Raw genomic sequence first — 25,874 nt, forward strand, 5'->3', positions numbered from 1 at the left:
CTTCTGCCCCCCTCAAGACTACACTACGCCACTGCAACTCAGGCTTCAAGAACAAGGTCTATGTGATGTTTATTTCAGTTCTGCAGTTTTGCTAAAGCTTCACATATCCAAAAAGCAAATTCATTTCTGTTTGTTATTTTGTTTTGCCCTTCATTCCACCTCACTCCAGGCACAGCTGCAATATGCACTCCTAAAGTTGTAGTCAATGGGTAAAATAGCACTTCTCCCAGCAGGGTTCTATACATCCTCATCCTATTATCCATTTCTGATTTCAACCGCATCCATAATAAAGTGATCTTCATTCAGTGTAAATACAGTTTCATTCTAGTCTAACAAGCCTCACCAATCTTTCCCCCGCCTCCTTCCTTTCCCCCCCCTTTCATTCTAAGTCACTCACCCTGATACCAGGGAAATTCACCTCTCACAGTGATAACACTTCTGCTACTCAGTCAACTACAGCAAGGACTCAAAATGCATCTTCTGTAGCATACCACATTGATTTGCAAAAGCGAGAATAAATCAAAGCCGTGAAGAGATGCCACATTGAGCTAGAAGCAAAAACATTACATCTTGTTGCAGGAGGCTGCCCTAAGTATAGGTTGTGGGGAATGAGAGCACGGTACTTCAGACACTATGCTTGTTGCTTCCTATATAGGCTCCATTAAAAGAACCACTCTGGATCTGTCGGAAATTACCGCTTCTTTCTTCAACTGAGTAGCAGCTGATCCTTGTTTCCGCACAGCACTCCTCTTCACAAAAGCTTGATGTTTCTTTCTCTATGAAATTTATATTTTTAATGTGTCAAGTTTCTCTGAGGTTCAGTACAACACTGAGACGAAGGGAAGCCTCCAGGCAAACCACCACGGAGATTCATTCATCACTTACTCTGTGGCTCCTGCCAATGCCCCACATTAATCATTTCATACAGAGGGGAAAGAAGAAGAAAAACCACATCTTTTAAAACTATTTGGAAATAAAGATATACAGCCTTAAACTCAATCATAGTACAACTGCGCCTTTTATAGCAAGCTTTCAATACAAATTTGGTCCCCAAACAGAAGATTATAAACTATAACTGTAGCGTTCAGTAATATGCAGGGTTTCTTGCTCTGTATACTCTCACTGGGTTTTTGTGTTTTTTTAGTGTTTTACCACTGCCTTGTACGTGCATGTATGTATAATGTTGTCATTTGTCTTGTTCATCTGGTGACACACATGGGATGTTTTGCACTTCAGGTTTTATTGCGTGGATCAGTAAACGCATTATCTGATCCCCTTGATCTGTATTTTACACCTCAGTACAACCGCAATGCCTTTCTTTTGTTTACTGCCGAACAAATCTACTGCTATTTATGTGCTAATTCTTTGGAGTTTTTATGGATTCTCCCCTCCCCCACACTTTTTGGAAAATTCACCATGAAGTATGTGAGTGTCAGGTTTCAAATACATATTCTTAATGGTTTATCAATGACCAGAGTAAAGAAAAACAGAACTTACAGGGAGAGGAGGGAAGGAGCAAAGCACCTGAGTAGGAAAAATGTTACGATCTCAGCTGGAATCTAAAAACAGATGGAGTTGAATCAGGTAGAGAGAAAAAGGGGGAGCAGAACAGTCTGAAAGCATAGAAGGTAACTAATCTGGATCTAGGGGCACTTCCAGACTGTTACTATTTTCAGGTGGCATTCAATCACATACCAGGCACATTCAGGTTGTGCAATTAAAGTAGATTTGGAGCTCTTGTGTAGGGTTGCCATACATCTGGGGCAACCCGGACGTGTCCTCTTTTTGAGCGCCAACATACTCATCTGGGCAGATTTTTACAGTTTAAAGGAAATGTCTGGTTTGGGGGGGGTTGGGGGCTCAGGCATTTCAGGCACCCACACACCTCTTTCCCAGCTCAGGCTTGCACTGGCTCAGGCTGTCCTCTTTTTTGCTCTTCAAGATATGGCAACCCTATCTTGTGTGACAAGCTTGCTCCCCTCCTCGTGTTTTATGTCTTTGTAGATTATGAGCCTGAGGAGAAGGACCTGAAACTGATTTCTGTAAGCAGTGCTGAGAGCCTTTTTGGCTAAAGGACAGGATATAAATGCTGTAAAGAAATACATAATAAAGGGCGGGGGATGCAGGGAAGCCTTGAACAATACATTTTTATTGTTAAAGATCAAACAAGGTTCAGAAAAACTTAGACCCAGTGCTCCTTAATAATTCTGAGCTTGCAAGCTTTGTGTTCCACGCTATAAAGATTTGTAACTGATTCAGTTTCATGAGATTGTGTATCTATGACCAAGAAGGCTATATTACTCTACAGAAGACCTTACAGGACAGATAGGTCTGGTTCTTTTGTTCCTATAAAAACTGCACAATAGTAACACATGTTGTATCTTCACTACCACACAAACCCGATTCTCATCCAGACCACCAAATGGAGTACAATTGTTGTTGTTGTTGTTGTTGTTGTTGTTGTTGTTAATGTGCTGTGCCTAGATGGTGGGACTGGAGAACTGAGGTTCTGCCCATCACTTTTTTATTCTAAGCATGATCTAAATGTATTAGCATTTATATGTATTATTATTGTTGTTGCTGCTGTTGTTTATTGATTTATATAACGCTTATATGAAAAAATGGCTTCTAAGTGGTTTACAGCTATAAAATCAATTATAAAATTTAAACATAATTAAAATACACAATAACAATTCCACCAGAGCATTTAAACATCCCTAATGAAAATACACAATAAAACAAGCCAGTTAAAAAGCACAACAACTGAAGCAGTTTTAAAAAAAATCAAGTTCAGAGGAACACTTGCCTAAACAGGTACTTCTGGGACCTCTCATATTTCAGCAGGGAGGGCATTTTACAACACTCATGCTGCCACTGAAATACTCCACCTCCAGGTTACCATAAGCTGATAGAAAAACAGCCAAGTCCCATTTGCTAATCCTAATGCTCATAGAGGAGAGGGGAAGATTGTTTTTCAGGTGACCTGTTTGCTTAGCACTTGTCTAACTCAGAATAGGTGGGACTACTGAGCTGGTGAGAACTTCTCTCCACTACTGCGCTGTTGTTTTTAAAGCACACCCTCACTCTAAGCAATCTCAGGTTTGCAATTTAAGGACAAAGCAAATTCCTCTACTAAACACAGAATGCCAAATGCTCTGTTTCAAAAGGTCTAGATTCTAGAAACTTTCTTTGTTGTAGTAAAACTGAACACCTCTTGGATCAGCAGAGGAATACCAGCTGCACTTCTTTCGAAGGGTTTGAGACAGAGATTTAGGTCCGCAGAAGAAAACACCAATGTTATTGCTGCCAAGAAAAGCAAGATATCCAGATTAATTTCAGAAGGAAAGAAAGGGGGGGAATAATAATATGTAATACCAACTTTATTACAGAGCATGGGAAATATGTTTCCAGCTTCATGACCATTATTTGGGGGGTGCTGTCAGAACACTGAATGGCAAGATGAAGTTTGCACTGCCCTGGAGCTTTTTTGTCTGTTTCTGAAAATCACCCTTTGAAAAGGGTCATAGGGCTAAACATGCATCAAACATTTTATAGGAAAAAAATCCTTTAAAGCATGAACTATATGGACTTGAAAACAAAGACTTTATATTCTGTCATGTTTGTGTATCACAGCTGATTTCATGTGGCCTCCCAAGTAAATGGTTAGGCATCTCTGGATTAGGTAGTCCACTGGATAGATTCCATTTGAATCCTTACTTGGAAGTAAGGTTCACTTGTCTCAGTAGTGCTTATAGCTGAGTAATCATACAGAGGATTGCCATGCATTTTTTTTCTCATTTAAAAAGACGTTCTTATTGGTCAACTGGCAGGTAAATAGTGGGCACTGCTAAACAGGGACTGATGGGTCTGTCAATTTCAATTTCTAGTTCTTCCAGTCTTACATTCACTTCTCCACATTTCCACAACAGCTTGTAATTAAAGAAAACATTTTCATGAAAATTCACCAGTATTTCAGTGTGAATTTCTCCTAATACTGTATTGCTTGTATACACATGCTTGTATATAATTCTGCCTAATATACACATTTTTGCAAAGCAATCTGCCCTAAGATAATGCACTTTTCACATGTTACTTTCATTAGTATATGCATATTCATGCAAACTGTATAAATTACTTGGAGAACTAGATTGCAAAATTTGAAGAAATGAAAATTTCAAATGATGGCTGCATTTTGGTATACACACCGTTTCAGATTACATAGATTCACCTTTAAATGCAAACTGAATTGAATTTCTACCACACCCCTACTGCTGTTAAGAAACCACAAAATATTTTTGTTTATGTCCTTTTTCTGGGTGATGAAGACAAAATAAGCTGCAGTGACTGCTTCAGAGGCTACTGGGAAGAAATAAGCCTTTTCTAAGCTTTTCTTAGCAAAACTCTAGAGTTCAACTTAGACCTTTCAAGCTGAGATGAACTAATAACATAAGAGCATTGTCTTTACATCCACAGCCAATTATGTTGGGGAACAAACACATCCTTGATATCGTAAGAAAAAGGGCTCACTGTTTATCTCTTTAATAACCATTTTCAAGGGAAATTAGTGTTACTTTGTCCTTTGTGCTGAACAATAATTGGATTGTGTCTTTCAATTATAGCTGGACAAATGCCAAGATATTTTAATACTTCAAATATTAGATTCTCCTGTCCAAAAATTAGATTTTATTGGCATTGTCTATCCAAGATTTCTTCATCTAAAGTTTTATTACACATAAAGATGCTTTCAACATAAGAACTCAGCTCAAATTATTATTGAAAGTGTTATTGATAAAGTGGTACAATTTTTCTTCCCTACCTAGCTCACTGGGGAAAATTCAGTATAATGACATTACTTGCTAATTTGCCTTACCTAGGATGATTTTCTGCTATATGTTTGAATTCTGTGTCCCAGTTTGGTCGTCCATAGAAGGTCTTTTGTTTCAAACCAGTAATTACATCCAACTTTTCGTCATAATGTAAGGCAATATGAGTAGCCTGTATTGTTGAGAACCAAAAGGTAATTATTTGAGAACCAGCAAGTTTAACATCACCTTCAAGTAAAAAAGGAAAGGCTATAATCCTAAAATATGGAGGGACAGACTAAAAGAGGCACTCAAAAGTCTAGATCAGGGATGCCCTCCAAATGACCACTGACCATGTTGGCTGGGCTGATGGGATTTATATTCCAAGTTCATATTCTCCTGGGATAGCTCAGTCAGTAGAGCATGATACTCTTAATCTCAGGGTCATGGGTTCGATCCCCGCATTGGGCAAAAGATTCCTGCATTGCAGGGAGTTGGACTATACATGACCCTTGTGGTCCCAACTCTACAGTTCATAAGACATCTTCATTAGTTATGACCGTGGTATTGTTGCTCTAAATGTTAATATTCTGTGGATGTTTCTGTAATCGGCATCCATTGTGGACCTGCCCAATCTCATGAGTGGCATGTGGTGCTGGCATGCAGACTTTCCACATTAGCAAGCAGATTCACATGGGTAGCTAAGCTACATACATCATGTAGCATCTGCTCAAGGTCAGCAAGAGATAATGGAATTCTGTAGCTATGCCTCCCTTCCCTCTTCTCTTTCCCCATCTCCCAGCTGCATATTCATACCCCTTATCCCTTGCTTCCAACCTTGCATTCCTTTCTTTATTATCACAGTGGCATCAATTTGTGTAGCAGACTGCACAGTACTTGCCCTGGTCATCAAACTCCTGAAAGATAACCCCAAATTATGTATAGGTAGAAAATAACCCCAAATCCGTCCCCAGTGCCTTCCTGTTTCAGTTAACCAAAATAGTTAGTAGAGACGAATGTACAAGTTGTGGGAGAAATTGTGAAGTGCCATAAACAGAAATTTAGTGGACAGGGTGGCACTGCCATAAGGGGTTGGGAGCAGGCAGAGTCAAGGGGAAAAGGAAAGAGGGAGGGAGAGGAAAGAGCAAGAGAAGAACTAAAGAGAAGAGGACTTGGGGAGCAGTTGCAGATCTGGCTGCCAATCTGCCAGGGCTTGGGTGCTCCTGCATCTGCAGAGAACCTGGCATCAAGTGGTGTACCTGGGACTACCGTGGTAAATATAGTTGGAATGAATACTTTCAAAAGACAAATGTTACAACTATTCACTCTAAGGAAGCTACGCTTTATGTGATTAGGCATTCATTTGATTACTGTTCCTTAGGCTGCAGTCCTGGAAAAGTAAGATTCAGTAACTCAGTCCCATAAGATTTCATTTATACCTGACTTTCATCCCAGCCAGTAAGAAATATGTGATAGCTTAGAAAATGGGCTTTCCCTTTCTCAGCCATTTGTGCTTCCAGCAAGCACAGGAGATCAGCAAACCACTCAAAGGCAGATGGATCTCGGCAAATCCAATAGAAATAAACCTGTCAAGGGAAAGTAAAACAATTCAACAAAGTGCAAGCTTTCATCGGGCGTCCTATATGGCTCTTAAATTATTTATTTGGAGATAAGTAGCTAATCTTATAGCTGGCTACTGTGCTCAGGTGTAAATTTATACTTGATTTTCTATCCAGCATTGACGATGTAGAGTTTTTAAACATACTCCAGCAGTCATTCATATACAGTTTAAACGGATTTTTGAAAATCACAGCCACTGCCTCTAAGGCACTGAGATGTAGACATTCTTAATGCTCCATCTAAACTGCTTCCAGTAATATGACAGCACGAGGGACTTGTATCAGGGAGATTTGGTTCAAATATCTGACAAGCCAGGATGCTCTGGCAACTAATATAAAAATTTGGCAAGTTTTGGCAATCAATATAAGAATAGTAACCAACATTTCTATAGCACTTCTTAAGTGTTCAAAGCACTTCACATCCTTTACCTCAGTAATTCTTACAACAACCCACTGAGGTAGATCTTTATTTTTATCCATATTGCAGATGGCTGAGAAGAGTGGCTTAACTAAGCCCACCTAATGAGTCACATCTGAAGTAACATTTAAACTAGGAGCTTCCTGGACTACATCTCACACACTTAGCTGCTACATTGCACCGCTTTTTAGACTTAATTTTCATAAGGAGTTCATGTACAATTACTATCAGTTTTCTGTCAGTAAAATGGGAGTTTCAGTGACACACCTCACAGCATTTTTACAAGGGCCAGACACCTCCCCTCAACGCATTACCTTGTTTGTGGAACACATGCGGAACTGGAAAAAAGTGGGGAGGAATGGAAATGAATTAATAATTCACCTCAACCCCTATCACTAGCAGGGCACAAGCACTTTGGCATCATGAATACCAACTGACACAGTTAAACAACAACAATCCAGCCACTAGATATTACTAAATGCAGGCCATACAACCATATTTCAGGAATCAAATAAAGCTAATCCCCACCCCAGTGGGGGAATGGTTAGCATGAAAATAGGATATGGGTTATATCACCAAACTGACCAATATAGTGTACATCAGAGAAGGAAGATAATGCAACAGGGTCAGCACAAAATGAAGTCTGTTTACTTTTTTTTTTACTAGGCTATGAAGTTCAAGTCATAATCAATACATATGTTCTATTGGGTGAAATATAGCCCAGACTTAAAACTTTCAATATCTAGAATCATATTAACGTATTTATGCAGAGTTGAAGGCCCCATCTGCGCCATACATTTAAAGCAGCATCACACCACAGTCATAGCTTCTCCCAAAGAATCTTAATACTATGGGCCATTTAGCTAAGTGTTGAACAAAGGTAAGAATAAGCAGCTACAGATAGGATTTGCCTAGGAAAAAGCCAGGCAGCTTTGCCTCCCTTACACAGAATGCCACAAGTTAACAGAATTGGGACCTTAACTGGAAGGCAAGTGGCTAGTACAACCATGATGGTTATTTACTGAAATGATCCCCCAAATGAGCAAGCATATTTGCAAATGAAATATCTAACCACAATACTGATTACCTTTTCCAGTCTCAGTCCTGTGCTTAGATTACAGCACTTATACCAAATCGATTTCAGAATGGAAGCAAAAGGAGTGACTCCTATTCCTGCTGCAATGCAGACACTAATTTGATACTGAAACGCATCTGTTGCTGCTGCTCCAAAGGGCCCATCCACAGCTAGTCTGTAACAAGAAACACTCAGCTAAAATTAGAAGTCTGCCACTGTTCAGAGTTTTCTTTTTGTTGATTTAAGTTTGTGGATTTTATTTTTCTAAGACAGTGGTACCTTGGTTCTCAAACGCCTTGGTACTCAAACGTCTTGGTTCTCAAATGCCAAAAAACCCGGAAGTAAGTGTTCCAGTTTCTGAACGTTTTTCGGAAGCTGAAAATCCGATGCGACTGTCGGCTATTGTTTCCAGGTCACCTGCACCAATCAGAAGCTGCGCCTTGGTTTTTTAATATTTCAGAAGTCTAACGGACTTCTGGAATGGATTAAGTTGGGCGCTTTTGTTTTTGCTATTTATTTTGTGTTTTTGTTTTTGAGGTTTTTTGGTTAATTTGTTTTTGTGACTGTGTGGAACCCAGTTCAGCTACTGATTGATTGATTGATTGTGTGACTGTGGAAATGAATAAAAAAAAAAACCTATCTAAACAATGACTATCATCAGTGCAGGTAAGAAAAAAAAGATAATTTTAATTGTTATCATCTACAATACTGTCTTATTTATTTTATAGTACAGTACATTGATTATTGCTTTCATTTTGTGGATCAATGGTCTCGTTAGATAGCAAAATTCATGTTAAATTGCTGTTTTAGGGGTTGTTTTTAAAAGTCTGGAATGAATTAGTCCATTTTGCATTACTTTCTATGGGAAAACGTGCCTTGGTTTTGGAACACTTTGGTTTTGGAACAGACTTCTGGAATGGATTAAGTTTGAGAACCAAGGTACCACTGTACCTGTTATTTTAATATACGGATTACTAACTGTCATGGGTAAATGGAAGAACGGTGGGATATAATTTTTAATAAATACGTAAATAAAATATGTTAAAGGACAAAATAGAATCATTCCAAAATGATGACTTGGTTATATTTGTTACAAGAAGAAGGGCACAGTTTTCCATGAGTGCTGCTTTGCTATCAAAGAAACTATTTAGCAGAAGAGAGCAGGAGGGCTATGTGCGTAAGGGCTCTGGCCATTTTATTTAAGCATGCAATTGCAATTTTAAGGATTCCGGCAATCTGATTAGTGACTTAATTGCATGGCCAAATTTAGTGAGAGTATTTGCATATTTAATTATGATTTAAGAAAAAAAGCATCCTGCTTTAAAAGTCTTATTTTCCATAGTGTGCAAATCAAGGCACAGAGGAACTGATTTAATTTTGCAATGTTTTTAATCAGTTTGAAAACTTCTTGCTATGCGGTGAAGGAATGAAAAATGTGAGGGTGGGGATAGAATTAGATATATTAGCATGTAATTCATAAATATATGAAAATGTCTGCATTAAAAGGAGCATTCAGAGCAAAACGAGCTTGCCACCAATTCAGGAAGGGAGATTCCTTCTCTTACATTGCTTCTCAGTCCTCCTGGCTAGGTAAGTCTTTTTCCTACGGAGCCACTTGCTCTTGAATGCACATGACTGGTGCCCGACTGTCCATTGTTCTTTCTTAAATGCCATGCTTAAAATCATCTAACATCTTTTCTACTTTGAGGATATTTTGAAGACCTAATCCCTGATTCATTGGATAAAAAGTGGTTTAGTGACATAAACTCAGAAGACTTAAAATTCAGGATTTGGATTTAATATATAGGGTTTATATTTTAATCCTCTCTGGGGCAATCTGGTTAAAAAAAGAAGTTAAGGATAGTTAATCATACACAGGAAGCTGCTTTATACTATCTTAGACTATTTGCTCAGCTAGCCCAGCATTGTCTAATCCAAGGCTGGAGAACAGCAGGCCTTGCCATTTTCCAGGCCCTCTTCCTAAGCTTAATTCCTTCCCAATCCACACACACTCTAGTCCAGGCTTCCTCTACCTCGGCCCTCCAGATGTTTTTGGCCTACAACTCCCATGATCCCTAGCTAGTAGGACCAGTGGTCAGGGATGATGGGAATTGTAGTCTCAAAACATCTGGAGGGGAGGGCCAAGGTTGAGGAAGCCAGCTCTAGTCTTAGGCTACAGCCCCAATGGCCCTGTTTTGTGCCCTCCTCAAGAGCTTTTTAAAGGGATGCGGGTGGTGCTGTGGGTTAAACCACAGAGCCTAGGACTTTCCGATCAGAAGGTCGGCGATTCGAATCCCCGCGACGGGGTGAGCTCCTGTTGCTTGGTCCCTGCTCCTGCCAACCTAGCAGTTCGTAAGCACGTCAAAATGCAAGTAGATAAATAGGTACTGCTCTGGCGGGAAGGTAAACGGTGTTTCCGTGCACTGCTCTGGTTCGCCAGAAGCGGCTTAGTCTTGCTGGCCACATGGCCCGGAAGCTGTAAACCGGCTCCCTCGGCCAGTAAAGCGAGATGAGCGCAGCAACCCCAGAGTCGGTCACGACTGGACCTAATGGTCAGGGGTCCCTTTACCTTTTACAAGAGCTTTTTCCCTGGTTGAAATGCTTCACTGAATTATAATTAGGCCTTTCGCTAGCCTGAAAGGATGACAGAAAGATTTGGGTGTGGGAAGGGGGATGCGACACTATGTCAAAATCTCTGATGTTTACTGTACAAGGGTAAGAGTCATACCTGTTGCTCCATCTACATTTGCTCTGACCCCACCCACTACATGCATGTGGCCCCCAGGAACAGGGATGGCAGGGGAATTTGATTCATTATGCGTTTAAAGCCAAATCTATCAGCCTCACACTTTCCAAAACAAAATGCAAACAGCCTTTGGAATTCTCATTTATCCAAATTTTGCAGTTCTCCAACCCATCAATGCATATATTAGGGGAAAGTCTGCATAAAAATGAAGATATCTATGAAAATAACATACAAAAATGCATTATATTAGGTGGGGATTGTTTGCAAGAATGGGTCCATGAGTCAAAACTGCATGGCAAAATGTGTTTAGTAGGAGATATTCATGCTAAAATGCTAAGGGATTTTCTACAGGTTGCTGCAGAAATGCAGAGAGCTGAATTTAAGATTGGAACATGGAGAAATACATAATTATATGTCCACTAAACAGGGTGATACATAAATAAAAGAGAGAAAACGAAAAAGAGCAACCAGTCCTAATTTTCAATAAAGATGTCTGTGGTTTTTTGTTTTGTGTTTTTTAAAAAAAAAAAGATTGGAAAATTGAGAAATTGAGAGAACCAAAACTGGTTGGTCCTTCCACCCTACTCAGGAGGCTATCCATGAGGGAAGGAGGCCTGAAGAGGGATCCCCACCCCGATCCAATCTGATTAGCAGAAGCTCTTTAGGATCTCAGGCAGAGGTCATCTTTGCCTCCACCTTTTACCTGATACTGTTAACAAGAGATGTCCAAGGCACTCCTTGCAAACCTTGTTCTCTGAGTTCCAGTCCCTTTCCTACACTGGAACCTGGTCATTTCCTATCAGGGGTCCTTAGGCCCCTTTAACTTTCTCTAGACTGCACCTCAGTTCAGAAGGTATCCCTGACTGGTGGGGTTTTTATGAATCGTGATATCGCGTCAGGTTGCATGACATGGGCCAACTTTTAGGAAGCTGCAAGCAGACGGGAAAAAGATAGATTTGTGAACAACTTCCTGAGAACAAAATGCCAGCATCCAGCACACGCTGCAAAGATTGTCTTGTCCCAGGTACCCTGTTAAGTTGCTGGTACTATTTTATAATGATTAGGAAGGATGAAGAAAGTTTATGGCAAAGCTGGGGAAAAAAATAGCAAGTATGCTAACAAGCAAATAAGAACGGGCTATAGAGCCAGAGTAGATTCAAAAAGTTTTACTTCCAATCTGGGGGTGATTTATTTTTATCTCTTTTATCCTTTGGTTATTTATAGGCATTGCAGCAAAAACAAACATTTCTGATTTTTAGTTAAAATATCTATCCTCTTCCTTCCCATGCAGCATAGTGGTAAGCATACATAGTTACTCAGAAGTAAATGCTATGGAGTTCAATGGACTTACTCCCACTACTTGAATAACAGGGGAAGGAGGCATTGCCTTTGTGTTACTGTTTTTAGAAAACTATGGAGAGACATGATTTTGCTAAAATTGGGAGGTAGGATCTGTGGATTTCATTAAGCCCCCTGCTCCCCCCCGAAACCTGTCCCTTCCCCTATAAGTGAAGCATTTTATGAACTTTACAGTTGCAGACTTAAACAGTTGCTTAGCTTTCCTACTGAAAACCATGGAATGTCAAAGTGCTTAGTTTTGGCTGGATCATGGGCATATCAAATAATATTCAATATCTTTTCCAAGTAGCATGATTTAAGCAGTCCTCCTGAAGGAAAACATTAATATATGGGGTTTTTTTTCCTCCTGCCAGTGAGACTTTGAGAATGCTGTGTTTTACTACATCTATAATTATAATTTATACTCTGTTTCGAAAAAAACCCTTCACAAATTGTTAGTTAATCAAAACAAAATGACAAGTATGCAACACTGCAGTTAGTTATCAAACCTTGGCAGCTTCCAGGGCTCCTGAAAGGTTTTCTCCTCTGCTCCAAAGGCGCTGAAAAGGGCTTCTGTCCAATCCCCGACTGACCTTATGTGTACACTGAAAAAGTCGTCTTCTGGGGCTGAAGTGAGAGTGAATGGGTGCCATTCCATCTGTGAGATAGCGGGGCACTGGAGAAAGATATACTGACCAGCCTCCATCTTAAAGCCACGTTTTTTCATATGAAGCTCCAGAACTCCAGAGGAATGAGACACCACCTAAGCCACAGTCAAATGTCAATCAGCACACAATATATCTAGGAACCCAAGGAGCTTTCTTCTACCAAGTCCATTGGTCCATCTAGTTCAGTATTGTGTACACTGACCAGGAGTGGCTCTTTCCAGGGTTTCAGGCAAGGAACTCACACAACCCAACCTAGAGATGCTGGGGATTGAACCTGCATGCAAAGCAGAGGCTCTACCACTGAAAGGCAACCCCAAAATAGTCCTGTGCATCAACAAGGAATGTAATAATAGATGTGACTCAGCTGATTTTAAATGGGCAAATATTAGCTACCATTTGCCCCTGGTTGCATGACTTTTTGCTGGCCACAGAACTTCCATATTTTTCACAGGGTGATGATGTTGCATACCTTGCAGTTCAATTTCAGACTTGCCGTTGCAGGAAAACTTTTTCCTTAACAGCATTATGAAAGTAAGGCAATATTGAAATGCTCATGTATATGGAAATGAAAATGAACCCACGAACAGAATGTGCAATACACCAACAAAATATTGAATACAGAACTTTCTACTGATGAAGCAATATAACCATACATTTTTATTTTAATACAGATAATAAAGCTGATACGACATACACACCTTTGTAACGACAACCTCTTGCTGAAACCTCCAGAGCCTAATAATTCTTTCACAGATGTACAATATCACAGGGCATAAGACCCACTTCCAAGCCTGTTGGGGATCATATAAAGAGAAGTTTTAATGCATATATAAGCTTTAAATTTCTGACAGAAACCACTGTAGGCACTATGTTATTTCAGTCCATCTCCACCTTGCCTTCAAAGAGGATACGTACTAAGGCGGGCAATATACCCAAAATTCCTAAGCAAAGAGGAGGAGTGCTTGCCAAACACTCCACTGCCCCACTGACGGAGAAGAGAATGCAGGTTTCCATCTTTTCCACAGGGATTGGAAACTTATGGCCCATGGAGCTCTTAAGGGCTTTAAATACTAATAGTAACTCCTTGAATTTAACCCACTAATGAAACAGAAGCCAGTGCAGCTCTCTGAGCAGGGTGTGTAATATGCTGACAGGGTGTCACTCCGGTCAGTAATTGTGCTGCATCTTCCTGAACTAACTAGGTTTCCAAGGGAAGTGCAAAGAAAGCCCTACTTAGAATGTGTTACAATAATGCAATAAGGCCGTGGGTGGAGCTGTGGTCTAAACCACTGAGCCTCTTGGAGACTTCCGGAGGCGGCGCGAAACCGTGATGGCGGACCTCTTCGAGCTCTGAAGAGGGGCACCGCAGAAAAGGGTTGTTCGCGACGGCGCAGCGGCAACCCATCAAGACAAACCACGGGCAGAGTGAGTCCGTGGCCGTGGGACCCGGCGGGCACCTGGAGCGACCCCGAAATCACAAAAGGAACCCCGTAAGGGGCTCCGGAGTGAAGGAGGGGGAGCGGTGCTGTGGGTTCATCGCTCTTTCTGCGGAGGCGAAGCCGCGCGGCTGTCACGGATGAGCGCTGACCTTTCTTCCAAGAAGCATCGGGCTGAAACATCAAACCCGTGAGTAAGGACCTAAGATCCTACAAATTAATTCGGAAAATTCGGCTAAAAACGGGAGACGAGAAAGAGGAAGTCCGTCTTCCGGCACTGCTTTCAAGATCAAAGCAGACGGACTAAAGAGCGGAAAGCGCTGTGAACAGGGAAGCTTTAAAGCTTTAAATTGGGACTTTCGTGCACATCTGAATTTTTCTTTTAAAGAATAAATACAGCATAAATTTGACCTGGAGCGGTCCCCCAAGGGGCAAGGGAAGACTCTAACCCCAAATTCCCGGGTGGCCGGGTAAAGTTGTTTAAACTGCGGAACTGTTGCAAGCTTCCTGATACTTTTGTAACTGGAGAGTGTAATTTTGAGCTCTGCTAGCTGAAGTGGATATAACTGTAGGCACCTTGCTGGAACTTTGTTACATGTTTAAAAGTGCTCTGCAGGACTTTTTTCTTAGCGTGCTGGAACTAATTTGCTTTTAAAATTGTTTTTAAAGTTGGAACAAAGAGACTTTAATCGTGGAAAAGTTACCTTCTTCTTACTAAAATTTTGGTGGCACTCCCCCTAGAGGACATTGGGAATATAGAGGCCTGGGAAAAGTTTCTCTGTTTACCTTCTCTCAATAGACTGTTTTCAATTTTGGGCTTGCCTTTCCCATGGGATTACAACATTTGACCTTGAACATTGACTGATGAGTGGCACGGGAAAGACAAGAGCAGCCAAAGCTAAGGAAGCTAAGGAGAAAGAGAAAGTAAAAAAGCAAGCACAGCTTTTGCAAACAACTTTAACTCAGGGACGTAGACTATCAGTTCCAGCTGTGCTTGCGACACAAAAAGTAGAAACCGAAAAGCCTGAAAAATCTGAAGAGGAAGATATGGCAGCAGGAGGAGCTGAGGCAGTACTGAAACAAGTGTTGGAACAATTGTCAGCAATAAATCAAAAAATTGATAATCAATCAACAAAAATTGACCAAGCAACATCCTCGATCCAGAAATTGACAGATCAGGTTTCCCAACATACCCAAGCAATTGAAAAATTGCAAGGAGCAACAGAAGAGAATCGTAAACTGGCAGGGGAAGCCGTTCAAATTGCAACATTAGCTAAAAAAGAAGTCGAGGAAGTTAAAGCAGAAGTCAAGCCTCTCCATAAACAGATAGGGGACCAACAAACCTATCTTTCGCTGGTGGAATTGAAAAATCGCGAGACCAACCTCAGACTAAGGGGAGTCCCAGAAATTGAACAAGAAGACTTAATAGGACTTTTGACAACAGAGTTTACAAAGTTCTGGGACTTAAAAGAAGAAAGTGACTTCAAAATTGTATCGGCTTTTCGGTTGGGAAGATTAGTAAGAAAAGATAGATCCAGAGACTGCCTAATAGCTTTGAGATCAAGGGAGGAGAGAGATAAAATATTAGGCCTACACTTCAAAAACTCAATTGTGATACAAGAGAAAAGGGTGGAAATTTACCGAGACATTCCTAAACAGTTATTGGACTTGAGAGCCACCTATTCAGAATTGGCTAAGTTGTTGAGACTCAACACAATTCCTTACAGGTGGGAGTTCCCACAAGGGCTATCATTTACTTACAAACAGAAGAAGGTTAAAATAAGATCACCAGAGGACCTACAAAAGTTCCAGCACGATCACGGAGAAGATCTCCAAAAAGAAGCAGCAGCTAATTGGCCTATACCCAACCCAGGTGGAGCAATACCTGCACCTTCGGAACCAGAGGAGAAAGAAGACACACCGCTCTAGGTGTAGCAGAATAGTTCAGGATGTCTCTGCGGCTACTCAGTTGGAATATAAATGGCGGAAATTCCCCGGAGAAAAGAAGGAGGTTATTTCACATATTGAAGAAAGAACAATTGGACATTATTTGCCTACAAGAAACCCATGTGACTAGGCTCCACAGGAAGGTTTTGGTTAACAAAAGATTAGGCCAAGAATTTATTTCGTCTGACAAAGTAAAGAAAAGAGGAGTGGTGATTTATGCCAAGGAGAGCCTGACACCTAAATTTCTATTTAAGGATGAACAAGGAAGAATTTTGGCAATTGAAATTCAAACCCAAGGAGTAAAAATATTGATTTTAGGAATTTATGCTCCAAATGACGGGAAATCGGAATTTTTCAAGAAGCTGCATGAGACGTTGCTGGATTATCTGGATTATGCTAACATCATAATGATGGGAGATATGAATGGAGTGGTGTCTACACACATGGATAAGTCTTACAACCAAAACTTAACATTAGACGGCAGACTGCCCAAAACTTTTTTCGAATTGACTGACAATCTGGATTTGATCGACATATGGAGGACAAAGAATCCCTTAGGTAAAGAAGGAACTTTTTTCTCTGAGGCCCACCTGTCTTGGTCAAGGATCGACCAAATCTGGACCTCCAGGGGGCTGGCACCCAAGATTAAAAGGGTGGAAATCTGCCCAAAAACATGCTCCGACCATAATGCCTTGAAAATAGAACTTAGATTAACTCAACCTGGTTCCTTCAGATGGAGAATGAATGACACACTACTAAGAGATCAAGAGATTGTGAAAAAGGCCCAAAAAACATTAAAGGACTATTTTGAGATAAATCTGAATACTACAGTTGAAAAAAGAACGATCTGGGACGCAAGCAAAGCTGTTATGAGAGGGTTTCTGATACAACAGAATACAATCAAGAAAAAACTCTGGAATGGAAAGAAGGACAAAATATTGGAGAAAATATACCAAGGAGAGAAAAAACTGAGAACCAAACCAAAGTCCAAGGAGGTGCTGAGAGAAATTAAATTCCACCAAGCAGAATATTCAAAATTGATCAATCAGGAGATTGAATGGAAAATAAAACAGATGAAGCAAAGATCCTTTGAATCAGCAAATAAATGTGGAAAGCTATTAGCTTGGCAGCTGAAAAAAAGACAAAAGCTAAATACGATAACAAACCTAGAGATTGATGGAAGGATGGTACAGAAACCAGAAGAAATTAGGAAGTGCTTCCACAGATACTTCAAAGAACTGTATGCACAGGGGCCCCAGAAAGAATCAGAGATAGATCAATTTTTAAAGACAAATGGACTATCAAAAATAACTCAAGATAAAAGATCAATCTTGAACTCTACAATAACCTCACAGGAAATTGAAGGTGCCATTCAGAATATGCAACTAGGCAAATCTCCAGGCCCGGATGGACTTACCTCCAAATATTATAAGGTTCTGAAGGACTATTTGATACAACCTTTGTTGGAGGTATGTAACCAGATCATGGATGGGAAGAGGGCACCAGAAACGTGGAAGGAAGCCTTCATCACATTGATACCTAAGTCAGAATCTGAAAAGACTCAGCTTAAAAACTACCGTCCCATCTCACTCCTAAATGTGGATTACAAAATATTTGCAGACATTTTGGCAAATAGACTTAAAAAAGTTTTAAATGAAGTAATTCATAAAGACCAAGCAGGCTTTCTCCCTGGTAGACATTTATATGAGAACACTAGAAACATCATTGACATTTTAGAACTTTTGCAGACTAATAGGAACACAAGGGCGGTGTTAATTTTTATTGATGCGGAGAAAGCATTTGACAACATATCTTGGATGTTTATGAAGAAGAACTTGGAAGGGATGGGAGTGGGACGGGGGTTTGAGAATGGATTACATGCAATCTATTCAGAACAAAAAGCTAAACTAATAGTGAACAATGTGGTGACGGAGGAATTTAAAATTGAAAAAGGGACACGACAAGGGTGCCCTCTATCCCCTCTGTTATTTATTTCAGTCCTGGAGGTGCTATTGAATATGATCAGAGAGGACCGGTTGGTACAAGGGATAGAGGTCGGAGTGAAACAATATAAACTGAAAGCTTTTGCAGATGACCTAGTTTTGACACTGCAGGAGCCAGAATCCAGTACAAAAAGAGTTCTCGAACTTATATCGGAATTTGGTCGGGTGGCGGGATTTAGGTTGAATAAACAAAAAACTAAGGTTCTGACCAAAAATTTAACAAACACAGAAACAGAGGGGTTTCAGAGAGAAACAGAACTGAATGTGGTTAAAAAAGTGAAATACCTTGGGATTTATTTGTCCTCCAAGAATTTGAATTTATTTAAGGATAATTATGAGAAATGTTGGTTGGAAGTTAAAAAGGATTTAGAAATTTGGTCAAGATTGAAACTTTCCTTGTTGGGAAGAATCGCAGCGATAAAAATGAATGTGTTGCCGAAAATGTTATTTTTGTTTCAAACCTTACAGATCGTGGACAGAGTGGACTGCTTTGGAAAATGGCAGAAGGATATATCTAGATTTATCTGGCAGGGCAAAAAGCCCCGAATAAAGTTTAAAATATTAACAGATTCAAAAGAAAGAGGGGGGTTTGCCCTGCCGGACCTGAGGTTGTATTATGAAGCTGCAGCCTTCTGCTGGCTGAAAGATTGGTTCTTGTTGGAAAACACTGATGTCCTAGATCTGGAAGGTTTTAATAATGCTTTTGGATGGCACGCATACCTATGGTACGACAAGGTTAAAGTACATAAATTGTTTAAAAGTCACATTGTCAGAAAAGCAATTTTTGCAGTCTGGATGAAATATAAAGACTTACTAGAGAGTAAAACTCCGAGGTGGCTATCACCAGTGGAGGCCAAGGCCCGAAAAAGACCCAATATGGAGGCCTATTGGCCGAAATATTGGGAACTGACTGAAAAAATTGGAGACAATTGGAAGTTGCAGAGCCAGGACAAACTAAAAAATAAGGTGCGAGATTGGTTACATTATGCTCAAATTCAAGAGGTTTTCAAAATGGATAAAAAAGTTGGTTTCCAGGTGGAAAAGTCGAAACTAGAGACAGAATTGTTAGAACCAAAGACAAAGCTGTTATCTAGAATGTATAACTTGCTGCTTATGTGGAACTTACAGGATGAGACAGTTAAATCTGCTATGATTAAATGGGCACAGGATGTTGGACACAACATTATGTTTGAAGACTGGGAAAGGTTATGGAACACCGGAATGAAATTCACGGCAAGTACGGCCTTGAAGGAAAACATTATGAAAATGATATACCGGTGGTACATGACCCCAGTCAAGTTAGCTAAGATACACCACCTGTCTGACAATAAATGTTGGAAGTGTAAGGAAGCAGAGGGGACTTTCTTTCACCTCTGGTGGACATGCCCAAGGGTTAAGGCTTTCTGGGAAATGATTTATAATGAGTTGAAAAAGATATTTAGGTATACCTTTCCCAAGAAACCAGAGGCCTTCCTGTTGGGCATGGTAGACCAGAAAGTGTCAAAGAAGGACAGAACTTTGTTTATGTATGCTAGTACAGCAGCAAGAATACTTATCGCAAAGAACTGGAAGACACAAGATTTACCCACGCTGGAGGAATGGCAGACGCAGTTGATGGACTACATGGAGATAGCTGAACTGACCGGCAGAATCCGAGATTTGGATGTAGAAACAACTGAGGCGGACTGGAAAAAGTTTAAAGACTACTTGCAAAAGTATTATAAACTGTATGAATCTTAAGATTGTGCATGATTTCGAAATGATACGCTTTAGCAATTATGATTAAGTAAATAGTAAACTAAGTGATAAAAGAGAAAAGGAGATAATATGAACTGAACATGTTACGTTTATTTTAAAGGTATAAAAACTGTGACACAATATATTGAATTTAGATACATAACATGTAAAACTTACAATAAGGTATGACATAAGGTAACAAATTGCTGACATTGTTAATATAAAGAACGCAGAATCGGAAGGGGTGGGGAAGTCCAAATTGGGATTTTTGTTAAAAAAAAAAAAAAATGGTTTCTTGTAAATTCCTTATTTGCTTGCAATGTATAAAAGTTGGAAAGAAACGTAATAAAAAAATATTATAAAAAAAAAAATAAACCACTGAGCCTCTTGGGTTTGCCAACCAGAAGGTCAACAGTTCGAATCCCCACGATGAAGTGAGCTCCCGCTGCTCCGTCCCAGCTCCTGCCAACCTAGCAGTTTGAAAGCACACCAGTGCAAGTAGATAAATAGGTACCGCTGCGACGGGAAGGTAAACGGTGTTTCCGTGCGCTCTGGTTTTCGTCACGGTGTTCCGTTGCTCCAGAAGTGGTTTAGTCATGCTGGCCACATGACCCAGAAAGCTGTCTGTGGACAAACACCAGCACCCTCGGCCTAAAAGCAAGATGAGCGCCACAACCCCATAGTCGCCTTTGACTGAACTTAACAATCCAGGGGTCCTTTACCTTTACCTTTACCTTTACCTTACAATAATGCAATATTAAAGTAAGTAATGCCTGGACTACAGTAGGGAAACTGTGAGAAATGGAATTCCCTACCTGTTCACTGTTCAGAGTCCTGAACTAGAGAAAACAATGGGAGGCCTTTCCAAGCTTCTGGGAATCAAGGAGGGGGTGGGCTTTAGAGGGTCCATGGTGTCAGTGGTGGGCTATGCCAGGGCATAGGGCTTCTTGCAACTGCCTAAGCATGATGGCTGCTGATGCAAGCCACCCTCAGCTATTCAGGACATGGATCCTGTTTGGCTCAGAGTGCATAAATGCATGCTCCGTGAAATTGTTCCTTCTCTTTTTCTGACACAGGCTCTCTAGATTGGATTCTTGAACCTTTAAGAAGAGAGAACCAATTTCCACTCCCTGATTCTGCTGTACAATTAGCAAAGTTTTCTAGTATGATGCATTGGCCAGAAATTGACCCAAAAAGTTCAGTTATGCTGAAATGACCTATTTTTATTAAATTGATTGGGCTGTTTTATTGTCAATAATTACACTTAGCAGATCTATGACATCAAGTTGCTTAGACCTCAAGATATTATAGCTGATAATTGCACTTCATGGTCATATATACTGATCATCCTATTGATCAAATGTACTTAGCTGACCATATATATTAACTGGTCATTCTGTTCAGCTTGAGCTACAACAGCTTTAGATAATTAGATATAATGGAAGATGCAGGATTTTTTTTAGACATGCAAGCATTCACTCTCCCATTTTAGTTTTAGTATCGGGAAAAACAGCTTACAATGGCTTATTTTAGTCAGCAGAGGATATGCAAAATGGATGTGCTTTCATTTATTGACTTTGCAACTCAATTATACCAAAGTACTTAGATTTAAGTTTCTCTTTAATTAATACTTTATATATTAATAAAACCAAGAATAACAGTATGCAATAGGGAGAAACACGGGGCAGTTGCTGAACAGAACTAGATCATGTAGCTATTTGCAAATACTATTGTTTAATCTTTGTTCTTTTAATTCAGCAAATTCACACATTACCATCACATTTCAGATTTTCTTAAAACTCTCATTATTAAAGGAGCTGATTTATATTCCCACATCATCAATGCACTGGGTGCAAATGAATGGAAAGACGCTAGTTCCAATTCATAATAATTAAAATAATCCTTCTAAAGCCCACAATTGTGCAATACGTATTGTTATCAGAACCAGCCAAAGTGATGCAGAATAGTTGTCTATAAAATTCTTGAACCCTTTGACACTGCAGGTTTTCCACATTTTTCATTACCCTCCTCCCCGGTTTTCCAGAGTATGGTACCATCACAGAACTGGTTGCAATGATTTCTGTTGAAATTTAACACTGATGATATTGAGGCAAAAAAAATACACTTGGTTGTATCCACAGGGGACGTTTTCACTAGCAGAAAGAGGCACCTGATTTTCACTTATTTTCCCCTGACCTACTCAAGTCTCATTTGCCTTATTCCACCCCATTCCAATGGGTCCCTCAAACATCAAGGGCCATGGTTTGGGGGTGGGGGTCACTTACAAATTGATAGCAGAACCTGCAAAAACAAGTGTCCCAGTTTATGGAATGATACGCTTTTTTTTAACCAGCACAAAGCCGTCTGAAGTGACTTGACTGGGGGAAGAACTGTGCATTGGGAGCTGCCCTGTCCTCCTGGCATGGACATTTTTATCAGCTGTGCTCCTAAATCTGATCTGGGGTATTGGATGTTCCCAGGAAGGAGCCAGAACTGCTACTGACTTTTCAACCTGAGGACAGGAAGTTAAAGATGCCAAAAGGAGGTCATTTATGGCCCACAACTCTCTCTAGCCTCATTCCATGGTGATGCTTTCACTTAGGGGGCAATGTAAATGGCAACTATAGCCTTGCCCTCTTGTATTGAATGAAGTGCCTTTTTAGTTGCAGTCTTCGAGACTAACAAATTCATAATGGGTTAAGCTTAAAAGGACTCTAATCCATAACACTGGGCCATATGAAACTTGTGGGTCTTTAAGATGCCACAAGACTCTTCACTGATTTTCCTGTGACAGCCTAACTCGGCTACCCTCTGGAACATTAGCTTTATTTTTATTTTATATAATGAAATTTATATACTACTTGATTGCAAATAGAACAGCTAGGTGGTTCAGAACCCCCCCCCCCAAATAATCACATTGTCAATAAAAGATAAAGTTAAAAAAGATAAAGTATTTTAAATAAAAATACTATCTTTAAATAAAAGATAAAGTCAAAAATATAATTAAAACCAACAGTTCAATTAAAAACAGATTAAAACACATATCACCTTCTACATGTCTGGATAAAGGTAAAGGGACCCCTGACCATTAGGTCCAGTTGTGACCGACTCTGGGGTTGCGGCGCTCATCTCGCTTTATTGGCCGAGGGAGCCGGCGTACAGCTCCGGGTCATGTGGCCAGCATGACTAAGCCACTTCTGGCGAACCAGAGCAGCGCACGGAAACACCGTTTACCTTCCTGCTGGAGCGGTACCTATTTATCTACTTGCACTTTGACATGCTTTCGAACTGCTAGGTTGGCAGAAGACATGTCTGGATAGGTTTGCCTAAAGTGTTTTTTAGCAGGCATCAAAAAGTGTACAGCAAAGTTACCTGCTTGATATCAAGAGACAGGGAGTTCCAAATTGTGGGTGAAGCCATACTAAATTATAGATTTCTTACAAGTGCAAAACAAATATTATGTGATACCTGCAGGAGTGCCAGTTCTGCAGTTCAGAGTGGTCAAATGGGCATATATGAGGTAAGATTATCTGAGTGCCACAAGCTTAATGCTTGCACCAGGGAATCTAAGGTGGCACCACAAGATCAAAGTCACTCCATTGCATCGACATTCTTCAGCATAATAGGGTTGCTGCTCAGGCTATAACTCATCTCAACAGAAGTACTGGAGGTAAAATATTGCTCTGGCTTAAGAAACTGCAGTGGTGCAAGTCACCAATGAAAAGTAAATCATTGGCCTAATTACTAGCTACAGAAAAGCGAAAATCAAGCATCTTTCTTCTTTCTGTTTGTATTGCACAGACAGAAAAACCGTGCTGAGGAATTTTTAAACTATTTGATATCCTCCCTGAGAATTCAGCCAAGGCTTTCAAATATGCTCCTTTGATCCTTTCGCAAGCAGCTGTAGAAAGTGCTATCTTTAAAGTGTTCTTTTTGTTGGAAATGAATAGTCTTTGATGACTTGTTGAGTGACCAAAGCTTCTTTCCTTGTATTCAGGACACTTGCCTTGTGCCAAGGTGACAAATTCATTAGTCCTGACATTAAATGATATTGGACAGGCTGATGATGGAAGCTGAGGATACAGGCTTTAGTACTCTAAAGGCAGATCACCATCACTTGGAGGTGAACCTGGTCAAATCTATGAAGTGTGTTTCTTTTATATATGTTCTAAACAACTAATAACAGTTTAAATAACATATGAATTCTTTAAAGAGATGATTGACTTCATTCCTTGGCAAGCTTGCTGAATTCTCCATTTGTGACACTTTTGAGACCCACTTTAGACCTAATGTTGTTGGCCTTTTTACTGTCCTGGAAATGCATTTCCATTTCAATACTACTGTATTATTATTATTATTATTATTATTATTATTATTATTATTATTTATTATTTATTATTATTATTATTCCCTGCCCATCTGGCTGGATTTCCCCAGCCACTCTGGGCGGCTTTAAGTGATACTGTTTAAGCGATACTGTTCATATAGGCTTTGATTTACACCTTTGTGTGATTTGATCAGTGTTGACCAGTTACTTTCATGTGCTCAGAGAGATTAATAAAGTTGAATCTCAAAATCCTCCAGGAGATATTCTCCCAGAGTTTGCTTGTGGATGGCTTAGTGGTGGCATTGTAAATCAGAAGAGTTGGGTTGTTTTTTTTAAAACAATGACCTGGTGACAGTCAACCAGACATCCTTACCCAGCGCTGCCATGGCACAAGAAACAAATCTTGAAACCCCTTAAGGAGTAAGATAGATGGCTGTAACATTCATTGCTTATTTAACGTTCACAAAGACTTTTTTGGGAATGTCTACATTGGGAATGTGGTAAGGAAAGCTTCCTTCTTGGACATCCTAATATCTATTGAGTTCCACTCAGAGGAAATCTTCCAGGAAGCAGTGAATGATCTGTAAAACCAAGTGGTATGTGCCAACATTGTGTTTTCCCAACTTCAATGTGTTTGTCATCTGTTTCATAGATCTTAATCTGGTATGACTTTGAGATTCAAGATCTATCAGCATTCAAAACCATGCAACAGAGACTGGTCCTCCAGCCTCAGTCTGCCCTCAACCTTGCCTATCTTCTTACTTACTATCAGTCCAGAGCACTGGCTGTCAGCTTTCTCCTTAGACTCAGTGTTGCACAACTCAGAGGAGGATGCTCACAAAAGTAGAATTAGTCGACATTGCAAGTCATTTGCTCTGGCTCCACCTAGCCTTGGTCACTTTGAGTTCCACCCTATTGGTCCCAATGGGCCTCAGCCACCGCTGAAAGCACAATGAAGCATCAGCTATGAAACTAGGGAGATCTGTCGATCTATTAATCTATCTACAACACAGAAAGCTGCTTTATGGTGAGTCAGAGCATTGGTCCTTCTAGCCCAGTACTGTCTACAATGACTAAGCAGCTCTCCAGAATTCCAAGCAGGGGTCTCTCCCAGATGCTGGAGGACTTTAACCATGTAGAGCAGGTGCCCTACCACTGTCACAGTGCTTCCCCAATCTTGAGTACATTCCTTTGGGTGTGCAGGGAAGGAGACGTGCCTCACTGATGTTATGCTCATTAGTTTCAGTGCACGGTGTTGCAAGACAATGGCTGTCTTTATTCACAGTATTTATTTCTATGGAGACACTAAGTTTTTTGAGATACATTAATATGCATGCAGGGTACTAGCAAATAACAGTTTTATGTGGGAACCAATCTAGGTCAGTCATTACAATCCTTCTAAGTTATTGATGTATTTTTCCCCATTGTATTTTAACATAGTAATTTTATTCCTGCTTTCTTTCTGCCCAATCCTAATCTTTTGTGAATAGTAGCCTAAAAATATCTTAATAAATGTTAGATTTTTGTCACTCAAGCATGTGACAAGCATGCACATGATGGTTACTTAATTACCCCCTGTGGATTTGCAGTCTTTGGAGGATTTGTTTTTGAACAAGATTTCAAACTCTCAGACAGCTTACTTTTGTTTTCTCATTTTGTATTTTATTTTTTTAAATGCCTTGACTTAAAATATTGTTCTTTGCACTGGGTGGTCAGACTGGCAACCTTATTCTAATCAGAGAATTATAGGCACAATAT

At 40.1% G+C, this 25,874-nt stretch overlaps 1 protein-coding gene across 2 annotated transcripts in view; it reads right to left on the reverse strand.

Annotated features, from left to right (window-relative positions):
* Window positions 1-2,454: 2,454 nt before the first annotated feature.
* Window positions 2,455-25,874, reverse strand: part of NOX3 (NADPH oxidase 3) — a 34,149-nt gene continuing 10,729 nt past the window's right edge. For both annotated transcript variants that reach the window (XM_053382239.1, XM_053382238.1), the window contains 6 exons: window positions 13,365-13,457; window positions 12,508-12,761; window positions 7,927-8,089; window positions 6,242-6,388; window positions 4,871-4,995; window positions 2,455-3,303 (listed from right to left, as the gene is read on the reverse strand). In XM_053382239.1, coding sequence (XP_053238214.1) covers window positions 3,177-3,303; window positions 4,871-4,995; window positions 6,242-6,388; window positions 7,927-8,089; window positions 12,508-12,761; window positions 13,365-13,457 — 909 coding nt within the window. In that variant the 3' untranslated portion in view covers window positions 2,455-3,176. The remainder of the gene's footprint in view (window positions 3,304-4,870; window positions 4,996-6,241; window positions 6,389-7,926; window positions 8,090-12,507; window positions 12,762-13,364; window positions 13,458-25,874) is intronic.

Source organism: Podarcis raffonei, chromosome 3, assembly GCF_027172205.1.
Source record: "Podarcis raffonei isolate rPodRaf1 chromosome 3, rPodRaf1.pri, whole genome shotgun sequence".
Taxonomy (NCBI): Eukaryota; Metazoa; Chordata; class Lepidosauria; order Squamata; family Lacertidae; genus Podarcis; species Podarcis raffonei.